Source organism: Mobula birostris, chromosome 4 (genome assembly GCF_030028105.1).
Source record: "Mobula birostris isolate sMobBir1 chromosome 4, sMobBir1.hap1, whole genome shotgun sequence".
NCBI lineage: Eukaryota > Metazoa > Chordata > Chondrichthyes > Myliobatiformes > Myliobatidae > Mobula > Mobula birostris.
The window spans coordinates 123,643,449-123,671,272 of record NC_092373.1 but is presented as its reverse complement, the minus strand read 5'-3'; the positions used below and the strand labels follow the sequence as shown (position 1 = coordinate 123,671,272).

At 41.3% G+C, this 27,824-nt stretch overlaps 1 protein-coding gene across 3 annotated transcripts in view; it reads left to right on the top strand.

The window, feature by feature from the left end:
* fstl5 (follistatin-like 5) overlaps positions 1–27,824 on the top strand; it is a 747,707-nt gene that overhangs the window by 573,216 nt on the left and 146,667 nt on the right. For all 3 annotated transcript variants that reach the window (XM_072254701.1, XM_072254700.1, XM_072254702.1), the window contains exons 8-9: positions 8,842–8,962; positions 24,395–24,556. In XM_072254701.1, the coding sequence (XP_072110802.1) occupies positions 8,842–8,962; positions 24,395–24,556 (283 nt within the window). The remainder of the gene's footprint in view (positions 1–8,841; positions 8,963–24,394; positions 24,557–27,824) is intronic.

Sequence of the window (27,824 nt, the reverse complement as noted above, 5' to 3'; positions counted from 1 at the left end):
CCATTCGGCCCTTCGAGCCTGCACCGCCATTTATTATGATCATGGTTGATCATCCAACTCAGAACCCCGCCCCAGCCTTCCCTCCATACCCCCTGATCCCCATAGCCACAAGGGCCATATCTAACTCCCTCTTAAATATAGCCAATGAACTGGCCTCAACTGTTTCCTGTGGCAGAGAATTCCACAGATTCACCACTCTCTGTGTGAAGAAGTTTTTCCTAATCTCGGTCCTAAAAGGCTTCCCCTTTATCCTCAAACTGTGACCCCTTGTTCTGGACTTCCCCAACATCGGGAACAATCTTCCTGCATCTAGCCTGTCCAATCCCTTTAGGATTTTATTCGTTTCAATCAGCTCCCCCCTCAATCTTCTAAATTCCAACAAGTACAAGCCCAGTTCATCCAGTCTTTCTTCATATGAAAGTCCTGCCATCCCAGGAATCAATCTGGTGATCCTTCTTTGTACTCCCTCTATGGCAAGGATGTCTTTCCTCAGATTAGGGGACCAAAACTGCACACAATACTCCAGGTCTGGTCTCACCAAGGCCTTGTACAACTGCAGTAGTACCTCCCTGCTCCTGTACTCAAATCCTCTTGCTATAAATGCCAGCATACCATTCGCCTTTTTCACAGCCTGCTGTACCTGCATGCCCACTTTCAATGACTGGTGTATAATGACACCCAGGTCTCGTTGCACCTCCCATTTTCCTAATCGGCCACCATTCAGATAATAATCTGTTTTCCTATTTTTGCCACCAAAGTGGATAACTTCACATTTATCCACATTAAATTGCATCTGTCATGAATTTGCCCACTCACCCAACCTATCCAAGTCACTCTGCATCCTCTTAGCATCCTCCTCACAGCTAATACTGCCACCCAGCTTCGTGTCATCCGCAAACTTGGAGATGCTGCATTTAATTCCCTCATCCAAGTCATTAATATATATTGTAAACAACTGGGGTCCCAGCACTGAGCCTTGCGGTACCCCACTAGTCACCGCCTGCCATTCTGAAAAGGTCCCGTTTATTCCCACTCTTTGCTTCCTGTCTGCTAACCAATTCTCCATCCACATCAATACCTTACCCCCAATACCGTGTGCTTTAAGTTTGCACACTAATCTCCTGTGTGGGACCTTGTCAAAAGCCTTTTGAAAATCCAAATATACCACATCCACTGGTTCTCCCCTATCCACTCTACTAGTTACATCCTCAAAAATCCAATGAGATTCGTGAGACATGATTTTCCTTTCACAAATCCATGCTGACTTTGTCCGATGATTTCACCGCTTTCCAAATGTGCTGTTATCACATCTTTGATAACTGACTCCAGCAGTTTCCCTACCACCGATGTTAGGCTAACCGGTCTATAATTCCCTGGTTTCTCTCTCCCTCCTTTTTTAAAAAGTGGGGTTACATTAGCCACCCTCCAATCCTCAGGAACTAGTCCAGAATCTAACGAGTTTGAAAAATTATCACTAATGCATCCACTATTTCTTGGGCTACTTCCTTAGGCACTCTAGGATGCAGACCATCTGGCCCTAGGGATTTATCTGCCTTTAATCCCTTCAATTTACCTAACACCACTTCCCTACTAACATGTATTTCGCTCAGTTCCTCCATCGCACTGGACCCCTGTCCCCTACTATTTCTGGAAGATTATTTATGTCCTCCTTAGTGAAGACAGAACCAAAGTAATTATTCAATTGGTCTGCCATGTCCTTGCTCCCCGTAATCAATTCACCTGTTTCTGTCTGTAGGGGACCTACATTTGTCTTTACCAGTCTTTTCCTTTTTACATATCTATAAAAGCTTTTACAGTCAGTTTTTATGTTCCCTGCCAGTTTTCTCTCATAATCTTTTTTCCCCTTCCTAATTAAGCCCTTTGTCCTCCTCTGCTGAACTCTAAATTTCTCCCAGTCCTCAGGTGAGCCAATTTCTCTGGCTAATATGTATGCTTCTTCTTTGGAATTGATACTATCCCTAATTTCTCTTGTCAGCCACGAGTGCACTACCTTCCTTGATTTATTCTTTTGCCAAACTGGGATGAACAATTGTTGTAGTTCATCCATGCAACCTTTAAATGATTGCCATTGCATATCCACCGTCAATCCTTTAAGTGTCATTTGCCAGTCTATCTTAGCTAATTCACGTCTCATACCTTCAAAGTTACCCCTCTTTAAGTTCAGAACCTTTGTTTCTGAATTAACTATGTCACTCTCCATCTTAATGAAAAATTCCACCATATTATGGTCACTCTTACCCAAGGGGCCTCTCACGACAAGATTGCTAATTAACCCTTCCTCATTGTTCAAAACTCAGTCCAGAATATCCTGCTCTCTAGTTGGTTCCTCGACATGTTGGTTCAAAAAACCATCCCGCATACATTCCAAGAAACAACCTAGTTTGCCTCTTTGTTCATTGGTGTAGATAATTCAATCAAAGGAGAGAGAAATGGCAAGATGTATTTTGCTGTTGTCAAAATAACTTAATAATTTCTTAAGAAAGGTCACATGCCATGGAATACTTTTCTTCCTATTTCTCCCTTCAATATCAGATACAAGAGACATTCACTGTTCTGCCCCTGGATGGTGGCACAGTTCAGAAACATCACTTTCCATCCTCAAACTTGGCCAAATTTTGCACCAAATCCTGAGATCAAAGATAGGGCCAAGCAATTTCAGTCTTCTGTTGCCCCAACCCTCAAAGCTAATGCTAAAAGAAATCAGTGAACATCTCATCTGTGGTTAGACTTTTCTTCAGGCTCTTCTTACATGCTGTGCAGGACAAGCCAATTTTTTTGGGGCAGTTGTTTGAGAGCTTCACAGAAAGAGACAGTGAAGTGTGAAACAAACAGTTTGAGACATAAGCAATGTTCCAAGGCCGTACTATCAATGTAACACCTCAACACACTTCCTTACTCAGTCATTCACCCTCCATACTAGGATATTGAATTTGTGCCTATTGCAGGCACGTGTCCAGTCATATTCATCGAAGCATCAACTCGTAATGTATTACCTTGAACCCCATACCTCTTTACAATGCCTAGCCACTGAACTAACAAGTCCTTCACTTCTGAAGGCCCTGAATCCTTGGCTTTGCTTGTTGCTCAGCAGCTGGGACAGGGTCGAAGCGCTCGGCAGAGATGGTGCTCGGTGCTTGGTGTCGAAGGACTGTTTGGAGCTCGAAGTTTTCAGACGGACTCAGAGTTGGCTGTGGTCGGTTGCTTCCAATGCATTGACAATTGTCGGTGCCTGGAGGTTTATGGCAGAGGGAGGTTCTTCCTTCTGCCGCTTGCTATCGGGGACTATTGGGAGTCGATCAGAACTTTGAGACTTTTTTTTACGGTTCCCATGGTCTGCTCTTCATCAAATTATGGTATTGCTTTGCACTGCTGTAGCTATATGTTATAATTATGCTGTCTTGTCAGTGTTAGTCTTTGGTTTGTCTTGTTTTTTTTGTGATATCACTCTGGAGGAACATTGTATCATTTCTTAACGCATGCATGCATTTCAAAATGACAATAAATGAGGACTGAGTATCCTCATAATCTAATCTAATCCATTGTGAAATATTTAGAAACATAGAAATCTACAGCACATTACAGGCTCTTTGGCCCACAATGTTGTGCCAACCGTGTAACCTACTCTAGGAACTGCCTAGAATTTTCCTACCACATAGCCCTTATTTTTCTCAAGTCCTTGCATCTACCTAAGAGTCTCTTAAAAGACTCTATTGTATCAGCCTCTACCACCTTCACTGGCAGTGCATTCCACACACCCAACACTCTCTGTGTGGAAAAACTTACCCCTGACATCCCCTCTGTACCTACTTCCAAGCACCTTAAAACTATGCCCCCTCATGTTAGCCATTTCAGCCCTGGGAAAAAATCTCTAGCTAGCCACACAATCAATGCCTCTCATCATCTTATACACCTCTATCAGGTCACCTCTCATCCTCTGTTGCTCCAAGGAGAAAAGGTCAAGTTCACTCAACCTATTCTCATAAGTCATGCTCTCCAATCCAGGCAACATCCTTGTAAATCTCTTCTGCACTCTCTCTGTAGCATCCACAACCTTCCTGTCGTGAGGTGACCAGAACTGAACACATAGTGAAGTGACCAGAACTGAACACAGTACTCCAAGTGGAGTCTAACTAAGGTCTTGTATAGAATAGAATTCCCTTTTGTCATAAAAATAACTATTGTGCTGAGATTTTGTCTTGCCACTTAAGTACTAAACATCTTCTCAGTGAATGATATCAATGAAGATCCATAGCATCAGTTACAGAATCAAACTGTATTTTCATATTTCCTTACAACATAGAAGGGGACCAATTGGACCATCAGAGTAATCACAGCATTCCTCGTCACCAGTTGTTTTACTGGAAGCCATTCTGTCACTCATGCCCTTTAATTCCCTACTGATTCTCTTGCCACACAAGGGTCAATGTACAGCAACCAATTATACTATGAACAAGCAGCTCTTTGGGATGTGAGGAGAAACTCGACTCCCAGGGAAATGCATGCAATCACAGGAGAATGTGCAAATTCCAGACACCAAATGTGTCAGGTATGACCCTGCCACGGTTTGCTGGAGCCGTGAGAAAGCAGCATTAACTGCCAGCTTCCATTGAAATCCTGTTCTGTTTCTTTGCACCTGATTTTCCATAAGATATAGGAGCAGAATTAGGCTATTCGGCCCACTGAGCCTGCTCCACCATTCAATCATGGCTGATGTTTTTTCTCAACCCCATTCAGCCCGAAACACTTCTCCCTGTAACACTTAACCCCTTTACCAATCAAGAACCTATCAACCTCTGCCTTAAATACACCCACTGAAGGCTGCACCACCCTCTGTGGTAACAGATTCCACATATTCCTCACTACCCTCTGGCTGAAGAAATTCTTCCTCATCACAGTTTTAAAGAGACAAACCTTTATTCTGTGGCCGTGCCATAAGATCCTAGACTTTCCTACTAACGAAAGTAACCTCTGCATGTCCACTCTATCCAGGCTTTTCAGGATCCAGTATTCCATTGAGAGGTCCCCTCATCCTTGTGAACTCCATTGAGTATAGGCAAAAGGACGTCAAACGCATCAAACATGTTCCTTTCTGTGCTTTATCCAAAATCTTTAAAGTAATATTTATCAGCATATTGATCATGTTTTATAAAAAATTAGCAAATTATATGTAGCTGCAAGTTGTCTTAGACAAATAAACATTCACTTCAGAGCGAGCATCCAAAGAAGTCAAAACAGTCACTATTGTCACATTCATTGCCAGAAACTGTTTCCATCAAGAGTTGAAATATTGTTTTGGCATCATAACACACAAGTAAAGCTCTGGAAAAGATCGCTGCATGTGGTAACAATTTTGTTTGCCAGCTAAAGTGGTCGGTCATAGTACATTGGCACTTGACCAGAGCTCAGAGTGATGTTTACATAATTTTCTATATTGCTGTTCGCTCAGTAATGGTTAGGCAAATTTATGCTAAGATTTGCTTTTCAGCTTCCCGTGCTGTCCAGTCGTTTTTAAGCTGCCTAGTTAACCTTTCACTGGGATAAGCTCTGCATGTTGTTTTGATCATTTTGAAACCATGGTTCCCGATGTTCGTAGAAATTGTAGTGATTGTTGACTTGACAAGTAGGCATTGAAAACACAAGGCATCCATCAATGTGCCAGAAAGCACAGCATGCACTAAAGTTTTAGATGTTACTTGTTGTAATTGACTAGCTTTCTCAGAGACGGAGCAACTGGATCAGTTCTATAATTTGTGTTGTATTGTTACTACAGCCAGCAGAATTGTTTTGGGCACTTTCATGCACATTTGTGGAACAGATTTTGCTGGACTACGCTTGCTATCTTGAGCATGCTGTGTTTATCAGTCTGCTCCCAAGCACCATTTTGGAAGTTGAAGCTGGATGCAGATGATTAGTGAGGTCCTTTAATAAAGAGTACACTGTGCTGCCTGCAAAGACATGGTTGTCCTTTCTAAAATAATTGTACTAAAATCTATTCAGCAGATATTATCTTTAACTGTAAGAAACTTGTATTTATACTTTTCAGCAACTCTCAGTAAAACATGCTGTATGATGAATAACTTTGAACTTCAGATGGTTAAAAAAAAACAGCTGATGTATACGGCAAGATCGCAAAAACTCCATCAAGTGAATGATCTGTTAATTTTGTTTTATTTCAGTCTTGCTTTAATGAGGAGAACTGGCCTGACCATTTTCTTTCACTTCAGTTTATAGCATGGTATTGTTCATATTCATCTCCTCAACTACTAGAAGGAGCAAGCTCTTTGAAGAATCTTATTCTAAATGTAGAACACACTCAACAATGGGACTGAGACCGGGAGCCTTGGTTTTAAGTCCAGAGTAGATTGGAGCTGAGTATGTAATTCTGGGGACTAGTAGCCTTGGCCTGAACTCCAATACTCACAACTAAGCCCTTGATGGTCCTGTGAGTCCAGAATCCTTGCAACTAAGCACAGGATCACATGGATCTGAGCACAGGATAATCAGGCTAGGCCCAGGATAGATCAGGTCTGTGCCCAAATATTTTGGAATAAGCTAGAACGGAGTAGATCTCAGTCCAGACACTAAAAATTAAACTTGAGACGTACCAGGTCTAAGCCAGACTCTTAAATCTAAGCCTGGAATAATATGGGTCTGAGCTCAGAGAAAATAGAAGCAAGATTGAATTATCTGCAGCTGAGTTCAGGCAATCAGTAGTAAGCCCTGCATGGATACATTTGAGCCCAGGCATGCAAGAGTAAGCTTGGATAGACCAAGTCTCAGCCATGGCAGATTGACCTTCGGTACTTTAGGTGCACCAGTCTCCATTGGCATGGTCTGGATCACTGATGAAAAAGCCTGTCTGCCAGTTACAGAGAAGATCCTGTCTGCCTGCCAATCACAGAGAAAGTCCCTATTGGATCAACAGAGGGATAATTTGAACATAAACAAAAGGGTATCTATGCTCAATTATCTATTTTCCTTTAATAAACAAAAAACAGTACACTCTAGCAAGAATGAGAGTGACTTCTGTCAGAGTATTAAAAGATAGCCTTGGTTAATCAGCTTTAAAGTGATGGTAGTCTAATTTTTACTTTCCTAAGTTATTGTGTGTTATTTGCACTAGTGTGCTTTAAACCCTCGTCCAGGGAATCACTGTCTCATTTGGTGGTAAACACATATATAGTTAAATGACAATAAACTTGACTTGACTTAACTTGACAACAGGAACTAATATGGATGATACTGAAGGAAATTCTGCTGAATTAAAAGTTCCTCTACAAAACGATACAGTGTAGCATGCTTAAGAGAGTGGGTGGAGGATACATAGATTAAGGCTGGAAGAGGTGGTGTGTGGTGAGGAGAAGGGCTCTTAACAGAAGCCGTATCTGATCACAGTGCTCAGGGTGTGGTGGATGGTCACCATACAAGGGTCTTTCTTTTTTGACAAGCTCAGATTTCTAAACACAGCAGCTGACACTTGGAAAGATCAAAGTGTTGTGTTGGAGTAAAGTCACCCAAGTGGCAGAGAAAAAAGTATAATTGTAGTGCGCTGTCCAAGCTTAATAGGAATGGTCCTGGAACATCACAGAGCATGACACGACATCATATCATCATAAGTTCCCCTCTGCTCCTGTAGTTTATTCTCACCATTATCTCAGGCCATATTCAACTCCACATAAATCAATTTCATCCATGGTTTAATATCCCATAGGAAAATGGTTTCTCAATTTTCTTTGAATTCATGCTCAGAGAATAATGAAGTTTTTTTATGAATCCCAACCCAATCTCATTGTAACTCCATCTGTCATTACTTCACTTTTAAGAAAGTAGACTGGTAGAACTTCACAGTATACTTTGCAACACTCACAACCTCACAAACAGTTTGTAAATATGCCAGAATATATGTATGAGAACTATAGTTTTCCTTTAGAATGCCTGTTTAATAAAATTGAGTTTGTTGACGTTAAAGTGAAACATTAATCAGAAGGAGGAAATCTCTGGAGGTTAGCACCTCGGGTCGGTAGAACTAAGACAAATCAGAAATCAGGCTTTGAGATGCAGAAAGGGAAAGAGGGTGAGGAGAACATAAGGGCTGTCAGTGAAAGGGTGGAGAATAATGGACATGAGCAACTGTGGTTGTGCTGGCTGAGAGATGGCGATGACAAGCTTGTTAATCACAGTTCATCTCTCTGAATGAAATGAATTAAAGTGAATTGTAAAAGGAAGTTACTGTGGATATTGAGATAGGTTCTCCCCTGGATCATGTCACCTACAAGTGATTTGAAAGTTGGTCACCAATAGATCACTATTTTTATTGATATAAGCAATGGGCATGCATAATCTGAAAATAGTGAAAAAAATAAAATTGCTATAAAAAATACTCTTCATATGAATGATTTACTGTCAAACGTTTACAGTTCTGCATATCTCTTCTGGTGATATAAATTCATCATGCTGGGCATTAAATATTCACAGCTCCTATTTGGCCTTTAAAATTGAAATAGAAATTATCACTCATCTCATAGCAGCCACATTTATGACATTTATTAATACAAGGCATTGATGACCCTTTTTAAAACCTTTGTATTGTGCTTTAGCTATTTTATTGTTTAAGAAGATAATATTCTGCAATTAGTTGCTTAACATTGATTTGCATGTTTAATAATAAACTTATGCAATGATTTTAAGTGTCATTATATTAAATGATGGAAGATTTTTATGGGATTTATTTAGTTTTAACAATTATGTGTTTTATTATAGAGGGTCAAAATACAAGGTTTATCTTAATAAATCAATTTTCACTAAAACTTTATCCCTTAGGATTTTGGAGATGATGGCTCACTGTATATAACCAAGGTAACCACAACTCACATGGGAAATTATAGCTGCCATGCAGATGGTTATGAAAAGCTGTACCAGACTCATATCTTGCAAGTGAATGGCAAGTATAATTCATTATTATTATAATTATATAAATTACTTAATTTGGCACAAGGTTTTCCTTTTTAGAATGTGTTTGTTTCTTCATGACTGAGTGATAGTTTTGCTATTGATGCTTTTGTTATAAAGGATGGGAGAGATGGTGCAATGGGGAGCAAACTTTGGACAAAGGCTATGAACATGTTTTATGATAAGAGGTATTAACTATACCATAGTTGATTAAAATCACAGTTTTTTTTGGGAAGGTAGAAAGTGCCTGGTTAAAAGAAGGTGTGATTTTCAAGCACTGCCTCACAGATTCCCACTGAGAGTAAGGATGAAGGAAGGTAAAATTCACCAGGAGGCACACCGTTCTCCTGATGCCTAAGGCCCACTTGATGCAATTTTTCAATCCCAGACTTGTAAGTGGGTATGCAACTCTGGTGGGTGTTGGTTTAACTATGCTAATCTATCTTACTTATTAGATACTAATGTAAGTTTTCAGACATTGCTCCCTTCAATTCTGAGAGGCATTGTGCAGTTTACTTTACAGTGCGTAGCCAAAAGCAGATCATGGAAGACCACGAAATATGTTGAAATTATTAGTTTGGTTGTGTGCACAAAATAAATTTCTAAACCACTGAAGTTCTCTAAGCTTGACCTGATAGGTGGCTTACAATGGTTGATCTATTTTCTGCCCCCACTCCCCTCCCCCCACACACACACAAGGCAATGCTTAGCAACCACAGTTCACAGGCTTTGGCCTCTCTGTTAACTTCAGGTACATAGGAAGGGCACACCATTAATATCAGTGAGGATCTGAATGACTCAAATGTTAATATCCCATTGAAATTGAGTAAAGCTCCAAGATGCAAACTTCTAGAATTAAACATTTCTACAATCCTATGCACAAAATATTTCAATTAAGTAGAGTAATCTCTGTTAACAGCATTAAAGGGTTCCTCACAAATATTGGCAAGAGCCTTTTCTCTGATGGAACTGAATTTATTTTGCATTTGAATGCAGCTAACTGTAGAGCTTTATTAATATCTTCAGTTGATCATACCATAACTCTTTCACCAGCTTGGTATTTTAATAATTTAATGAATTGAATTTTGAAGCAAAAGCCTTTTGTTGAAGATGACATTGACATTGAAATCTGGTTATATTAATAAAGAAATGAAAGTTTCTAATCTGGAGATAATTCTGATTCATATTCTCTCAGAGGAGCTTATAAAGTTATGCTCTTATGAATTAAAATCGATTCCTTATTTCTAAGATATACTGTATGCATTTAGAGGTTTTATACATTTTTCTTTTGTATAATTTCTGATCCTTGTCTTCATTATGATAAGTCTCGTTTAGCCTTATTTATTTTCTACCGAGTTCAGTTCTATTTTATTTAAAACAGAATTATATAAGAATATCAATATTCCACTGTTTTGGCAAAATGTTTTTTAAAAATTTCTGAGCAACAAATGAAAATTTCAAAGCCATGGGATATGTCCAGTAACCAAAGGACAATGTCATTGTCTTTTGGAGCCACTAAGCTGAGTAAATACACAAGAAACATGCACTTTAAAATAATTGATGTTTTGTGGTCTGTAGTTTTGATGCGCTCTGGATCAAAGTCTCTTTGGGAGGAACCTCTGTTGCTGCTTGCATGGTGGGGAGGTGGGGATGGTCGGTGCTTCTGCTGGCATGAATGGGAGGGTCAATGTTTTTGCCACTGTTCATGCAAAGGACAGGGAGGGGGGTTTCGAGGCTTCAATGTTTCTGACAGTCATTCAATGCGGTTCTTGTTTTGTGGATGTCTGTGAAGAGTACGAATTTCAGGTTGTATACTGCATACGTTGTCTGATATTAAATGAACCTTTGAACCTTTGAGTACGTTTATCATAAAATGAAAAGTGTTTGTGCTGTGAATAATATTAATGGGAGAAAGACTTATACTTCCAGTAAAAGCACCAAAGAACTGCAGATGAGTCTTGAAGTTGTCTTGTTTAGGTCTGTCGTACCGCACACACTTCGGGGATGGATGTGCATTCATTTAAATAGTATAATGATTTACAGAAATATATATCTTCAAAGTGATTAAATACAATAATTAAATGCGAAGACTGAAAAAGTGATACGATATTGTCCCAAGGATGATTTCCATAGCGCGCCTGATTATAAAAAATGTATCTTCCAGTCAAGGTGGTGCTGAGCTGCGGTCTCCTTCAAGGTCGTGACTCAAACTTCTTCTTCTTCTCCATTACTGCCTGTTATGCTGCTGGTGTTTAATGCAACATTGAAGGTCCTCCATCTCTGGCAGTGTTTAGGGCTTCCTCCATTGTGTCAGTAGCTTTCTCTTGGTTTTCACTACTATCAGTCATGCACGTCCTGGGTGGAGACTCAGGAATACCGCCACACTTGGATGCTGAAGAATGCTTCATTGCTGTTTCCATAACAATTTTGTTTTACCAGTCAGGGTTGTTAGCCCTGAGCTGAACCCACAAATCTGGAGAAGCAATCTTAGTTTGTCATCTAACCTTTGACCTGTTTGGCATGGGTGATCTTACCAAGAGCCAAAGTATAAAACCCCAACTCCAGCCAACATAATTGTCTGGGTCTTCAAGACACGCAAGCCTCCAAACTCAACAACAAGGTTGTGGTCCTCTGAGGAGACTAAAACTTAGTTGATTTTTAAGTTCAAAGGGATGGTTTTTGGGACAGGGAGGGAAATTAGGGGTCAGCTGAAGGTTCAGAGACAAGTACGTGAGGGGATTAGGTCAAATCAGAGTCCAGGCCTCCAATCTGTGTACAAATGCCAGCAACATGGATGGGTAACAAAGGACACCTGTGGTGAGGATCAGGCTGGCAGACCAGCAAGAACAAGGGCTGGTGCCCTCTTCCTCCAGGTCAGTGGGTAATCGATGGGTTTCAGAATCAGGATTCTGTGCAGATATGAGGGCCAGAGACCCCCTGCGTACATTGGTTGGCAAGGGTAAGGTCAAGGTCTAATGTGTGGGATCCCATCAACGGCAAGTCCAGAGTTCAAAACCTGGAGTTCAAAGTCCTCATTCAGGTCCATACTTGTCATCATTGGTGAGCCCTGGGGTCAACAATGAGATCAAAGCCCCAAAGTTGATCAAAGGTCAAGGCGCAACGGCTGAAGCCCTGGGTCTGCATGCCCACTGGGAAGTCAAAGGCTGATTATTTGCAAATCAACAAGTCAAGTCCTGTGGAAACTGTAAGGTCAGGGATGGGCTGTCCTGAGGTTAGAGGATCGTCTGTGTGTATGTGGGTGAGTAGGCAGTAGGGAAATAAAGGGCTTGTTTTGTTGCTGTTGCTTTATTGTTGCTTGTGTGTACTGCAGACATGGTGTGCATTCTATGTTGGTATTGGAATGTATGGCGACACTTGTGGGCTGCCCCCAGCACATCCTTGGGCTGTGTTGGTTGTTAACACAAACATCGCATTTCACTGTATGTTTCAGTATATATGTGATAAATAAATGCATCTAAATCTGATATTGAGATTTTTTTCACCGTTTAGGTCAGTGCAATAGTTTAAAAGTTGTTCTGCTGTATGCATTCATAGCTTTCCAGTATTTTTGATAACTTGGCTCTGGAATTAAGAAGTTGTGCCTGTCTATATGCAGACACTCAGAAACCACAGTTACATTTTCTACTAGTAGAGCACAGAGACAGGCCATTCATCCCACAATGTTGTGTCAAACCAATTAAATTTAGCAATTAAATAGCTAGCAAAACTAATCTCTTCTGCCTACACTATGTCTATGTCCTTCTATTTTCCTCACATCATGTGCCCATCTAAACATTTCTTAAAACTCACTCATGTATCTGCCTCTACCACCACCCCAGTCTGGTGCATTCCAGGCGCCCACCACTCTGTGTAGTTAAATAAAACTTGCCCCTCAATTCTCCTATGAAATTACCCCTCCCACCATGGCATTAAACATTTCAAACCTGGGTTGAAATTTTCTACAAGGATCACCACAAAGCTACTACAAAATTGCACTTCCCATTTTTTTTTACTATTTATCTTCTACCATAACCCAGAATGTGTAAAATGTATTCCAGTACAGTTATCTTTTTTTTTGTACCTCATTAAAGCACCCACTGTAGAAGAAAGTACTTTTCTCATAATTGTAGGTTTGGCTCAGAGATAGTTCAATTTATTTGATGATGTTATTTTTTTGTTTGTTAGTTTCTTTTTGGTTTATACAGTTCTGTTTAGGAGTTGAATTATACATTGCTATCATTGATGTAATGAAATACCACACGCAGTAATGATCACACAAAGATGATACTCTCAGCAAAATCTGACTAAGTTATTTATGTAAAATAAATAGTAACCTATATTTAGGTTGATCATAAAAATTAGCAATTTATTGACTCCTCATAAATTCTGCACATCCTCTGGAAAGAATCTTCCCTACAACTTGCAATGGCCCCAAATCACAAGCTATTCTGTGTTTGGACTCCTTCACAGGACATCTCCAAAGGTGCTAAGCTGGTCAACCATTCTCTCATTCCCATGTTGGACATATTGCCCCTGTTTCCATCCCAGGAACGAAGTACAGAAGCCTGAAGGCACACACTCAGTGATTCAGGAACAGCTTCTTCCCCTCTGCCATCTGATTCCTGAATGGACATTGAACCCATGAGCACTACCTCACCACTTTTTTTATTTCTATTTTTTGAATGACTTATTTAACTATTTAATATGTTGATAAGTTGCTGCTACTTTATTCCCCTTCTCTACCATACTAAGCATGCCATTATTCAACTCCTATACTGATCCTGTGTTTCTATTCCTCCTCTGTTGTTGTCAAATCCCCTTCTATTCTTTCTCCTAACTTCAGCTTGTTGGTAAGAGCCACCTCTTACCTACTGATCATGTATTTAGCATTCCACTTTCTTTCCTTGCTTTTGTTCCAGCTGGTACCATAATTGGTTCTCCTTCTCTTGTCATTCTTTTCCTCTGTTTCAAAACTACTGGCATTAACCACATCCTTTAAAATATATCCTCAACTCCACTGGCCATGTAAATGACCAGACACCTCCTACCCCACTGTCTTGTCCAGAAGCTCGAATGTGTTATTGCTCCATGCCCATCTTTCCCACAAATTTCAGCCTGTCATTAAACTTCTGTATTGAAGCAGCCCCAGTTGAAATCTTCAATGGCATTCAGTCTTCATCCATCTGTATATTATTCCATGTTGTATCATACACAGGACTGCAATCAACTTATAAATATGTGCTCATGAAATCTAACTCTGTTACGCCATTGATCAGACGAGTTACAAAGTAGCAGTCCCCAATCCTAGATTATGGAGAATAGGAATGAAAATGTGAGAATCTTTCTCACATTCAGCCAGTCCTCTATAGAGCTTCCAAATGCCATAGGACTGAAGGAAGCCACATATCTAGAGAAGAACACAAAAACACCTGCACAAACAACAAGATCAGAGGAAACATAATCAGTGTAAGAATGTTGTTTGGTTAATAAGTATTGGGAAAAGCAGCAGGGAATACTCCTCACTACTACTTTAAGATAATGCGGCCAACACTACTTGAAAGACCAGAAAGGATCTTTGTTTAACTATTCATCTCAAAAATAGTACTTATAATCATCTGGTACTGTTCTAGAACACTGGTGAAAGATTTGTACTCAATTCTCTAAAATGGCATTGGAACACCTAATCTTCTGACTCAGAAGCAGAGTGCTGCCTTACAACCAGATGAACTAGGGTCTTTAGAGAAATTCAGTGACACGGAGGAATTATAGATACTCCTTCCACCGGGGAAGTTTAAGGTGGACTAGCATGCATCAGTTTTCTTCAGGTTAGAACGGCTTAATAGATTTCTTGAAATTGAGTGCTCTACAAGGGCTGCAGGACAGGAAGCACTGAGCTACATGTTTCAATGGCAGTCCGCTCACATTATATAAAAAGAGCACTTTAAAATAAAAATCTCTTCTCCATTCTTGCAGAGCATAACATTGTTCTAAGCTACTTAAAAGGCAGCACGAATTGACTGAATTACTCTCTGAAGCCTCAGTTAGCAGATAGGAGATTGTGGGCCCCTGTCATTCCTTGGTTGTAGTTAATAATGAAGGTAGCATTGCATTTTGAAGCTGAATATCATCTGTGATTTTTTTTCTGCTGCACCTTCAAGCTGCAAAAATTTGAAGGTTGTGGATGTTCTAAGTGGCAAAGTTTTAACATTAGAGACTCTGCCTACAACATTGTCCTTGAGGAAAAGACTTTGTTACTACACTTTTTCTAAAGGTCAGACTTCAGAAGCAATCTGTACTGCAATTACCAAGCAGATACATGGCACAATTGAGCCACTGTGGAGTGAAGTGACAAGAATACATAATATACCTTGCCTGTCTCTAAAGTCATTGGAATCACCCTCTGGTCCTTGCTGTTTCCTCCCTGTCCATAGCCAATAAAGCATGAATACAATCCTCATAGTATGCTTGAAACTTCTTCTGAAATTTATCCAGAAACACTAGCTCACAGGCACCACCTCTGGTAGCATTGCCAGTTCCATGGAGGATACCAGTGCTATCTCTGATAATACATCATCACATTTGCCGGAAGTAACCACTTTTACTATCTTATAGATAGTTTGAAAACTATTGCATTCAGAATAAAATTACTGGCATTTTGAATGTTCTGTAATGCAGGAGTCAAACAGGGTGGACCAACTTCCACATCTCATTATTGATGTAGAATCCTTAGTTATTATTGGAATAATTTCTGAACTTCAGCATGAGTTGGTGTTGTAAAATTATTCTACTCCGAGTAGAAACAAATATACTTACGGCCAAGTATTCTCTACCATTGAGTCTTCAATCATAATATCCTCCTCCACTCCGCAAGATCATATTTGCATTTAGCAACAACTCTAACTCAACAATTTAATATCCTATCCCCAAAGTACAGTCAGCTCAATACACTGAGTAGGTAAAATGATAGATTGACAGATCACTCTTAGCTGTGACAGGGAGACCAGCTCTGGAACTTACAGTAATGTAACTGTGAATTAACACTCGCCTTTCAATTTACAAAAATTAAATCCATTTAGGTGGCGGGGGGGGAACTTTGTTTTGTTGTGACCTTCATTTGTGCAAATGCATGTTCATTACGGAAACCTGTCATTTGAATAATAGATAGAGATAAAATCTCCAATTATTTAGCTAAAAAGATCTAATTAATTATCTTCTGCAAATGCTGTCATCCAATTGATTTTAGATGCAAAGAGGTGAGCTGTGACTGACCATGTCACTATTCTGTCAATACTAACACCCAACAAGAGAAAATTGGCAGCTGATAATTGTAGAAATAAATTATTATTATGTTCATTCCTTAACCATACTTATGATTAATTCCCAAATTAATTTTGTTTGAATTAGCATTATAATTGGTTATAAAATAAAACTGGAATTGCATTTGATGACAGTTATGGGTGTTAATTGGCTCAAGGTATATCTGAACCATTCTGCTCCTTATTGTAAAATGTAACTACAAAATCAATATTTGTCTGCCCTATAATGTGTAGTAACATTTCCAATACCGAATCATAGAGCATTAGGTGAAACTGATGGTACATACCTGCTTCAAAAAATTATCATCTTGAAAAAGAAAACCAATAAGCAGTAAAAAGAAAAAAAATAAGTGATTACTTCTGACAAGTTTAGTCCTTAAAGCCCATTCCAGAATGGCTTTGAAAAGGTACCATTTCAACCTTCTACTTGAACCTCTGCCCTCCATCTGATCAAAGCACTTCTTGGTGCTGTTAAGTAGGGTGGTCCATGATTTTGATCAATTTGTTGAGTATTTCCAAGCCATGGCGGTACATTACAGAGGAACAATGGCAGATTGTGGTGTTTCATTGTGCCTGTAGCCTTTGTCTTTCCAAGTGATAGCGTCCAACAGATGCCACTGAAAAAAGGCCATCAGGAATTGCTGCAGTATATTGTGTGAATGGAGCACACTAGTCATACTGAGTAACGTAGGTCAGGCAGCATCAATGGAAATGAATAAATGGTCAACATTTTGGGCTAAGACTCTACTTCAGGACTAGAAAGGATAGGGTAAGAAGTCAGTTCCGGCAACATCCTCATAAATCTTTTCTGTACTCTTTCCAGTTTAACCACATCTTTCCTATAGCAAGATACCCACAGTACTCCAGGTGCAACCTCACCAATGACATAAACAACTACAACATAATGTGCCAGCTCCTACACTCAGTGCCCGGACTGATAAATGCTATTTACATCACCAAGTCTACCTTAATGCTGCTTTCAATAACATGCAAGTGTCCATACTGAACAAATATATATTGACTTCATAGTGGAAAGATGGCCATTGATAAAGCAAATAAATACCCAAGTATTTCCTGCAATGATGTCCTTCAACTGACATTATGCCTTGAATCATCACAGTTCCCTTCGGAGCTAGGTGTGACTCCAGCCACTGGAGCATCCTTCTGATCCCAATTGACTTCACTGTATTCAATATGATAGCAGTGTCATTAAAGTTCTTTAAAAGTAAGGCTATGCAGCATTCCATAACTGTGGTATTAGAAAGAGAAGTCAATATATTACTCCATATCAGGCCAGTTATTCAAGAGCTTACCATGGAAAATTTTGAAGTACTAATACAACCTGTGTACATACATCTACTGATGCCTCTGGACACATCTTCAGTGATGTTCCTGGAATCATCGGGTGTTTCCGGTCTTTCAACACTCTCCTCCAGGTGACCCAGTCGGGGCTGATCTGACCCTGGCTTGTGTCCAGATGGCTATCTACTTATGACTCCATGACTCCCCTCTTTTGAGCCACAGCCATCTTGAGGCCCTCTCTGCCGCATCGGTGGTACTGCGGATGGCTCTCCTCTTCCCCTCTCCCTCAATGCCCAAATTGCTGAAGGCTCTAGCTAAGGAACGGGCTGCAGGCTGTGAATCCCCTACAACCAGCTTCCACTGGGAGACACCTCGCTCTCCATCCAGCCTGCTGACAGTTGCTGACCATTCCTGCATACTTGGAGAGCTTCCTTTCAAAGGCCTCTTCCAAGCGATCTTCCCATGGGACTGTCAGCTCCAGCAGCACCACTTGCTTAGTAGACTCAGACACTATGACAATGTCTGGTCGCAGGGTGGTGGCTGCGATATGGTTGGGGAACTTCAGCTGCCCTTCGAGGTCCACCAACAGCTGCCAGTCCCTTGCAGAGGTCAGGATGCCTGCAGATGTTCTTTTGGCAGGTATTGGCTGCTCCCCAGCTCTGACAAAGGCAATGGTCTGCTTGGAGGGTCGGGACCGCTTCGCCCACTCAACTCCTGCACTGACGGCTTCAGCGATGGTCTTCAGGACCTGATCATGCCTCCACCTGTACCGTCCCTCACCAAGTGCCCTTGCACAGCCGCTGAGGATGTGCTCCAGGGTTCCTCGCTTGGAGCACAGTGGGCACGCAGAGGACTCTGCCTTGCCCCATGTCTGCAGGTTTGATGGATTGGAAGCACATCGTACACTGCCTGGATGAGAAATCGGATGCGGTGTGGTTCGGCTTTCCAAAGCGCAGCCCAGGTCACTTTCCTCTCAACCGCATTCTCCCATCTTGTCCAAGCTCCCTGTTTCTTCATTCCCACCACCTTGCAGGTTCTCGTCTCCTCCACTACTGCTCTCACCTCCTCCTGAACTAGACGACGCCTTTCCTTCCCTCCGGTGTCCATTTGGGGAGCTGGAAAGGATCCTAGCCCAGCTCGGCCTCATGTGACCACTCCCACCAGCCTCCTGTGACGCAGCCTCGCCTCTGTCTCCTGAACAGCTTCCTCTGCCCTCCACTTCCTGCCAGTCCTCACTTGGATCCCTGCTCTAGACTCCTTCGGATCACTTGATCCCTATACTGTATCACTTCTCCGGCTCTTGTTATCTTGAATTCTTCCTCCAAGGATTTGAAGGGCAGTTGCAGTTTGTTGTGGTATCCATAGAGTGCGATGCTGCTCAGGCTCTTTGGCAGCCCCAGCCATCTCCTGAGGTGGTTGCTAATCCTTCTCTCTAAGGTTTCGACTGTCGAGATCAGAACTACATAGACAAGGAGAGGCCACAGGATTCTGGGAAGAATGCCATGCTGATACACCCAGGCTTTAAACTTCCCAGGTAGGCCAGACTTGTCCACAGATTTCAGCCAGCCATCCAACTTGGTGCGGGTCGCCTGAATGGATGTTGTGTCCCTTAAAGAGCTGTCAAAAACCTTGCCTAAGCTCTTGACTGGCTTTTCTGTGATGGTTGGGATGGCTGTGCCTGTGATGCTGAACCAGAACTTGTTCTCCACCTTCCCTTTCCTCAGCTCCATTGATCTTGATTTGGCTGGTTTGAAACGCATCCGGGCCCACTCCACCAGCTTTTCGAGCCCTTGCAGAATCCTCCGGCAGTTGGGACTGATTCTGTGGTGACTGTGAGGTCATCCATGATAGGTGGTTGCCGTTGAGTGGAATTCATTCTGGGCCCTCTGCACTCTGGTTCAGCAGACTTAATGAGCATGTTCATGGCTATGGAGAGCAGTGTCACTGAGATAGTGCACTCTGTGATGATGCCAATCTCCACTTTGTGCCAGGTTGGTGTAATTGCTCCTAAAGTTGCTGTAATAATCAGCGATAAGGTCACTGATTCTGCTGGGGACGTGATATTTAGCCAGTGTGAGCTGCACCAGCTTGTGCGGAATGGAGCCATATGCATTTGCCAGGTCGAGCCACAACACTGACAGGTTTCCCTTGTCCTTTCTGGCCTCCCTGATGAGCTGTGTCACCACACCAGTATACTCCAGACAGCCCGGCATCCCTGAAATGCCACCCTTCTGGACTGATGTATCGATGTAGGTGTTCTTTGCTAGATAGGTGCACAGCCGATTAGAAACGGCATGGAACAAGATCTTCGAAGTCAGTGACATCATAAAGACAGGTTTCTGCCTCAAAAATCACAGGTTAATGAGTCAGAAATAGCATTCTGACACGTGGGGGGATGACGTGAAGAAAAACATACAAATTTGGACCTGTTCTCAGAGGTGGCAAGCTTGCGCAATCCCCAATTTTTACAGGCCAATGTTAATAAAAGATGTTTAAAGAAAGAAAAATTTTAAAAAATGTTCACTCAGAACCAGGAACACCTTAGAGTTGCAGTACTGTTGGTAAACACGAGTTTTGAGCATAGCAATCTTTCAACAAAAATGGAAATTAAACTGCACTACGATCTCATTAAATTGACAATAAGTCAGCATATTGACTACAGCTCAGCATTTAATACAATCATTTCTACAATTCTGATCAAAAGCTCCAGAACCTGTCCCCCTGTACCTCCCCCTGCAACTAGATCCTCAGCTTCCTAACTAGAAAACCACTATCTGTAAGGATTGGAAGTAACATCTCCACCTCACTGACAATCAAAGCTGGTGCACCACAGGAGCATGTGCTTAACCCACTCGCTCTACTCCTATGAAATATGGCTAGGCACAGCTCCAATGCCAATCGATAAATTTTCTGATGATACAGCCATCACTGGCAGAATTTCAGATGGAAACAAGAACTGGTTGGGAGGCTTTGCATCAACAACCTTGCACCCAACATCAGTAAGACCAAAGAACTGATTGTGGACTTCAGAAAAGGTAAGACAAGGGAATACACAACAATCCTCATAGAGAGATCAGAAGTGAAAAGAGTGAGTAATTTCAAGTTCTTTTGTGCCAACATCTCTGAGAATCTTACCTGGAGTCAACATATTGATGCAGTTACAAAGAAGGCACAACAGTGGCTATATCTCATTAGGAGTTTGAGAAGATTTGGTGCGTCACCTAAAACACTCGCAGTTGTCTACAAACGTACCATGGATAGCATTTTAACTGGCTGCATCACCGTCTGGTATGGGGGGGTGGGGGGGTACACAGGATAGAAGTAACCTGTTAAACTTAGTCAGCTCCATCATGGGCTCTAACATCCACAGTATCCAGGACATCTTCAAAGAGCAGTGCCTCAGAAAGGCGGTTTCCATCATTAAGGATCCCCATCACCCAGGTCATGCCCTCTTCTCATTGCTACCATCAGGAACGAAGTGCAGGAGCATGAAGGCATACGCTCAACAATTCAGGACCTGCTTCTTCCCCTCTGCCCTTTGATTTCTGAATAGGCATTGAACCCATGAATACTACCTCACTACTTTTTTTTATATTTCTATTTTTGCACTATTTACTTACAGTTAATTATTTAATATATAATATATATACTTTAAAGTAATTCAGTTTTTTTTTCTATTATTATGTATTGCATTGTCCTGCTGCTGCAAAGTTAACAAATTTCACAGCATATGCAGGTGCCATTAAATCTCATTCTGATTCTGATGATCACTTTCCAACCAATGTGCAAAAGCATGAAATGACCCAATAAGTGATTAGGAATGGAAAACGTGTGAGCAGAGGAAGAAGAGCTGAGAAGTTGATAGCAGAGATGAGAAATATTCTTCTGCTTCTTTAGCAATATGAAGCACAAGATGTTGCCTATTGGAAGTACCATTTTATAACAGCAAGAGCACTTCCTATCTATTGCACAATGTATAGTGTTGTTACCGCATTAGTTCCGATTGCTACATCAGAGGACTGAAGTAAATTGTCAAGTTGTTGCACCTCAAGTCCAGAATTCCAGAGTTTTTATTTCTACTCTTGTGTGTGAAACAAACCACAACCTCCTGAGGTGCAACTTAAATCCTGAAGCATGGTGGTATAGCTGTCAATGCATCTGCTTCACAGCATTCGGGACACAATTTCAATCCTTGACTTGGGTGCTGTCTGTGTGGAGTTTGCATGTTCTCCCCGTTGGCAAAGAGAATTTTCTCCCACATCCTGAAAAGCTGTTGAAAGTTTAATTTGATGCTGCAGTGAAGTGGCAAAAGAATCTAAAAAATTAGAGTGGATCCCCTAGTGGGTGATCATATATGCATAAATCCTATTGTCCTTTAAATAAATCAGACATTTTGCTCATCCTTCCACACCCTCAATGAGTGGTAGGGCACTGAAGAGTGTAGAAGAATGGAGGGATCTGGGAATGCAGATCTATAATGCTGAACCGTGTCTATGCCCACCTGGACAAGCCAGCGAGCACTGTGAGGGTCATGTTTTTGACTTCTCCAGTGTGTTCAACACCATCCACCCTGCTCTGCTGGGGTAGAAGCTGACAGCGATGCAGGTGGATGCTTTCCTGGTGTCATGGATTCTTGATTACCTGACTGGCAGACCACAGTACGTGTGCTTGCAACACTGTGTGTCTGACAGAGTGATCAGCAGCACTGGGGCTCCACAGGGGACTGTCTTGTCTCCCTTTCTCTTCACCATTTACACCTCGGACTTCAACTACTGCACAGAGTCTTGTCATCTTCAGAAGTTTTCTGCTGACTCAGCCATAGTTGGATGCATCAGCAAGGGAGATGAGGCTAAGTACAGGGCTACGGTAGGAAACTTTGTCACATGTTGTGAGCAGAGTTATCTGCAGCTTAATGTGAAAAAGACTAAGGAGCTGGTGGTAGACCTGAGGAGAGCTAAGGTACCGATGATCCCTGTTTCCATCCAGGGGTCAGTGTGGACATGGTGGATGATTACAAATACCTGGGGATACAAACTGACAATAAACTGGACTGGTCAAAGAACACTGAGGCTGTCTACAAGAAGGGACAGAGCGATCTCTATCTCCTGAGGAGACTGAGGGTCTTTAACATCTGCCGGACGATGCTGAGGATGTTCTACGAGTCTGTGGTGGCCAGTGCTATCATGTTTGCTGTTTTGTGCTGGGGCAGTAGGCTGAGGGTAGCAGACACCAACAGAATCAACAAACTCATTCGTAAGGCCAGTGATGTTGTGGGGGTGGAACTGGACTCTCTGACAGTGGTGTCTGAAAAGGGGATGCTGTCCAAGTTGCATGCCATCTTGGACAATGTCTCCCATCCACTACATAATGTACTGGTTGGGCCCAGGAGTACATTCAGCCAGAGACTCATTCCACCGAGATGCCACATAGAGGTTCATAGGAAGTCATTCCTGCCTGTGGCCATCAAACTTTACAACTCCTCCCTTGGAGGGTCAGACACCCTGAGCCAATAGGCTGGTCCTGGACTTATTTCCTGGCGTAATTTACGTATTACTATTTAACTATTTATGGTTTTATTACTATTTATTATTTATGGTGCAACTGTAATGAAAACCAATTTCCCCTGGGATCAATAAAGTATGACTATGACTATGACACTGAAAGAGACATCACAGGTAGAATCACAAAGAAAGTTTTTGGCATATTGGCCTTCATAAATCAAAGTACTGAGTACAGGAGTTGGGATATTATGTTGAAGACATTGATGAGGCCTAATTTGGATTATTATGTGCATTTGTTGGATCATTAAAGATGTAATTAAGATTGAAAGAGTGCAGAGAAAATTTACAAGGATGTTGCTGAGACTAGAGGGCCTGAGTTTTCGGGAATGGTTGAATAAGTTGGACCCTTATTCCCTAGGGTGTAAAAAATGAAGGGAGATTTGATAGAGGTGTACAAATTATGGGTGGTATAAATAGGATAAATGCAAGCAGGCTTTTTTCCATTGAAGATAGGTTATACTAGACCAGAGATTATGGGTTAAAGCTGAAAGATGAAATGTTAAGGGGAACATGCGGTGTAGAATTACTTCAATTAAAGGGTGGTGAAACTGTGGAATGAGCTGCCAGCAGAAGTGGTAGATGTGGGTTCAATTTCAACATTCAGAGAAATTAGGATTGGAACATGGATGGGAGGGATGTGGAGGGTTATAGTCTGGTGCAGATCAATGGGACTTGGCAGATTAATGGTTTGGCATCGACTAGATGGACTGAAGGGCCTGTTTCTGAGATGTAGTGCTCTATGACTCAGTGACTCTATGACCCAACCCCTTCACTCTCCAGGCTCTCTTCCCCCGTATCTTCAGGAGGTAAAACACTTGTCCCTACATTACCATCCAGGGCCTTATACCACCCTTCCAGCTGAGGCAGTCTTTCACACACATACCCTCTAGTGTTATTAATTGCAACAGATGCTTGTTTGAGACTGAGTATGTTCTCAACAAATTACTGTTTGCCATTCTCCTCCTTGTACTTGGTTTAAATTAATAGAAAGTTTCAAAAACTCAGCAATGACGAAAACCGATTCAACTACCCGCAGAGGACATCTATAATAAACTCAATACTGTAGCACCATTATTAGTAGCCACCAGTTTAGATAAAATATGGCCTTGTGTTCTTCAGAATTCAATTTGATCTTCTTGCCCATGGCATTTTACCGTCATAGTCTTACAATGAACAATATTCCATTAATTATTTCAATACTGCATTGGAAGCTCTGAATTGTATTTTTTTGTTCTTCTTTTACAGTGCCTCCTGTTATTAGGGTTTACCCCGAGAGCCAAGCTCGTGAGCCAGGTGTGACCGCAAGTCTCAGATGTCATGCCGAAGGCATTCCGAATCCCATGATCAATTGGTTGAAAAATGGAGTTGACATTATGCCCAAACTATCAAAGCAGCTTACTCTGCAAGGTAATACTGCACTCACGTCTATAAATATTCTACTTGTAACAAGGAACGTTTGTTTATCAAATTATATAAAATACTAGAGGTATCGCATGGATAACAGGAACCTTGAAAATGGACGTGCTGTTTATTTAGAAAATGCAAAATCTTGAGGTCTTTATATTAATCTAGTATAGAATTAGAATGCAGTTTTCATGCATCTTTTTGTTCCCCTTTTGTTAACATTTTAAGGTACTATATCCCATTTACTTGAACAGCTTTGTGATCTTGGAAAAAGGTTTCAGCCCATGAAGCATTTCTCTAAACCTTGGCAGAGTTTATATCTGTTCTTGTTGCTTCCTGCAGAACTCAGGAGTATCTCAGAATGGTTAATCAATCTCTGCTCTATTAATATCTCTAATGCAGCAATTTTCCTATCATTGTGTTTCCCAACACATTATTTCTCAATCTTCAGTGCTTCCCTGCTGCTCTGAATTTAATTTCAGTTTTATAGAACTTACCAAAAAATAGCATGCCAAGCAAAGAGATAAATTGCACGTTCCAAAAATAATGTTCTTTTCAAAGAAACTGTTATTTGATAGGATTTCTTCTCCTATCTAAGATTGAGAAGGCATCAAGTCAAGATCAGACAATTAGGCAACTAGTTACCACACACAAAACACCAGAGGAACTCTGCAGGTCAGGCAGCATCTATGGAAAAGAGTACAGTTGATATTTTGGGCCAAGACCATTTTGGCAGTCCTGCTGAAGGGCCTCAGCCCAAAACGTCAACTGTACTCTTTTCTATAGGTGCTGCCTGGCCAGCTGAGTTCCTCCAGCATTTTGTGTATGTTGCTTGGAGTTGCAGCATCTGCAGATTTTCTCTTGTTTGTAACTTGTTATCATTACAGTTCTCCTACTACCAGCAAGCTTGATGGGGTGAATATTGGGTAGGGTTAGGAAGTAAGTTACCAATCTGTTCTGAGATATAATAGCTATGCAGAGTTATAGAAATGTGAATAACAGTAATATCCTGCAAGACTTGGTGATGGTTTGCAGGCAGCAAACGTCAATAATAATTATTCTACTAATTACACTTTTTGTGGATTATGATCACTGCATCCACATCCTACTCTTTGGGAGTTGTGCTTTTGAACCAACTGTACGGTCTGGCATTTCTGTGGTACTTGAAAGATTCAGTGAACTGGACTCTCTAGAATGCTGGTACTGTCACAGCTGCCATTGCTGAGTGGACTTTGGGCCCTAGAGCAAAAAGTGAACCAATGTTCGGCCATTACTGGAATGGACGTGGAGCTGGATTTAAGCAGCAGGATCCAGGCTCACGAGTGAAAATCAGATCGATATTTGGCTGACTTAGATGCTGACCCAGATTAAAAAGATTAAGGCTGACGGCAAATGAAGAACTGATGCTCAGCTCACTATTTTGTGAGGCTTTGCTCACCTCAGCACTGAACTGGCTCTGTAGCTGTGGCCTGCACTCATCAGCACTCATCACAGTGCTGAACTATCTCTGTGGCTGTGGCCTGCAGTCCTCGGACTCCTGGACCATCTTTACTCACCTCAGCACTGAACCAGCTCCGTGACTGTGACCTGCAGCCATCGGGCTTCTGGACCAGCTTCACTCGCCTCAGCACCGAACCGTCTCGGTGACTGTGGCCTGCAACCATCGGGCTCCTGGACTGACTTCACTCATATCAGCACTGAACTGTCTTCATGGCTATGGACTCACTATCAGGGACTCTCTGGTTAATGTTCTGTGTTACTTGTTTACTTTTTTTTATTATTTGCATGATCTGTTCTTTTTTATGCACATTGATTGTTTGACGGTCTTTGTTGTGTGGGTTTTAATGGGTTTTATTGTGTTTCTTTGCCTGCAAGAAGGCAAATCTCTAAGTTGTTTATAGTGTGAATACTTAAATAATAAATGTAATTTGAACTTGAATTTTGAACTCCATGAAATTAACATTTCTCATTGGTGAGGTGACAACTCCAGTTACTCAGTGCCCATTCTTTTCCTTACCAACATAATCTGGTGTCGTTGATGACTTTTGAGCAATCATGGTACAACTTGCAATAAATTATTTCATTTACATCTGATTTGTGCCTTATAGATAACAAAAAAAAAGAGTTTTAGGTGTCAGGAGATGAATCATTTGCCTCAAGATATCCAGCTTTTTGCAAAACCATCTATTTGTGTGGCTAATTCAATTGAATTTCTGGTTGAAGGTGACCCTGAAGGATATGGGTTGCAGCAGATTCAGTACTGGAGATGCCGTAGTCAGTGGGTGGTGAATCTGTGCGTAAGTTCATGTTTAGTTGTTATCCAACCGCACATTAATACCTAAGAATACAGCCAAAAGAAGCAACGTTACTCTGGGGCCAAGGTGCAATATACATTACCAAGTCATACTCAGCACAAGGCACAGAGCACATCTAAGATATCAGTAAAATACAGTCACACTAAAATTATATAGTTCAAGACCCTGAGTAATGAATGCTGCAGCATTCTGCAGTTGAACACAATAAAGCTTGTCTTCTGCCGAGCAAACGCTAGGGGCAACTATGGCATGCGTGCCAAAGACAGCACATGCAAAAAAACTCATTGACATCGAGCATGCAATGTGACCCTTGATTCTTTAAATCCCACCCGCAAATACAAAGATACTCAACAATGATCTTTACAGCCCAATGAAGCAGTAACTGGCCCGAAAGCAGTGAGATATTTTTCACAGGAAGTGTCTTACGCTGGCTTGGTGCTGGCTAAACAGTGGCGAGAACACATGACATTGGACGGTAGTTTAGAAATCCTCACTCACCCAGTGATACACATCAGTATTCGGATAGCAAACAGTTGGGCAGATGGCATTGGCTTCGCTCTGCTTATATTCTTTCTTCTGTTATTTGTGAGTGAACACTGGAAATTCAATGATGATAATGGTAAATACTGGATGTAGTTTAGCGCCTTCATGAATATTTATTTTTTTTAGAAATAAAATAAGCATTTTATTTTTGTGTGAAACTACATTATTTAAAGTTATTGTTGAGATATTTTTAAATTGTGTAAAGGAAGTGGCCCAATCAGGTGTCAAACTCAGGTCACTGGGTTGAAAGTCAACTGTACCACTGAGGATTGAGAGTGAACCCAATTGCAGAATCCATGATGCAGACAGGAGTTGATATGCAGATTCAAAAGCAAGTTTTGCTTTCTTTTAGCCAAGATGGACAAGAAACAGGCAACCAGCCCAACTCAAGAGTGCAGTAATCCAAATACAAA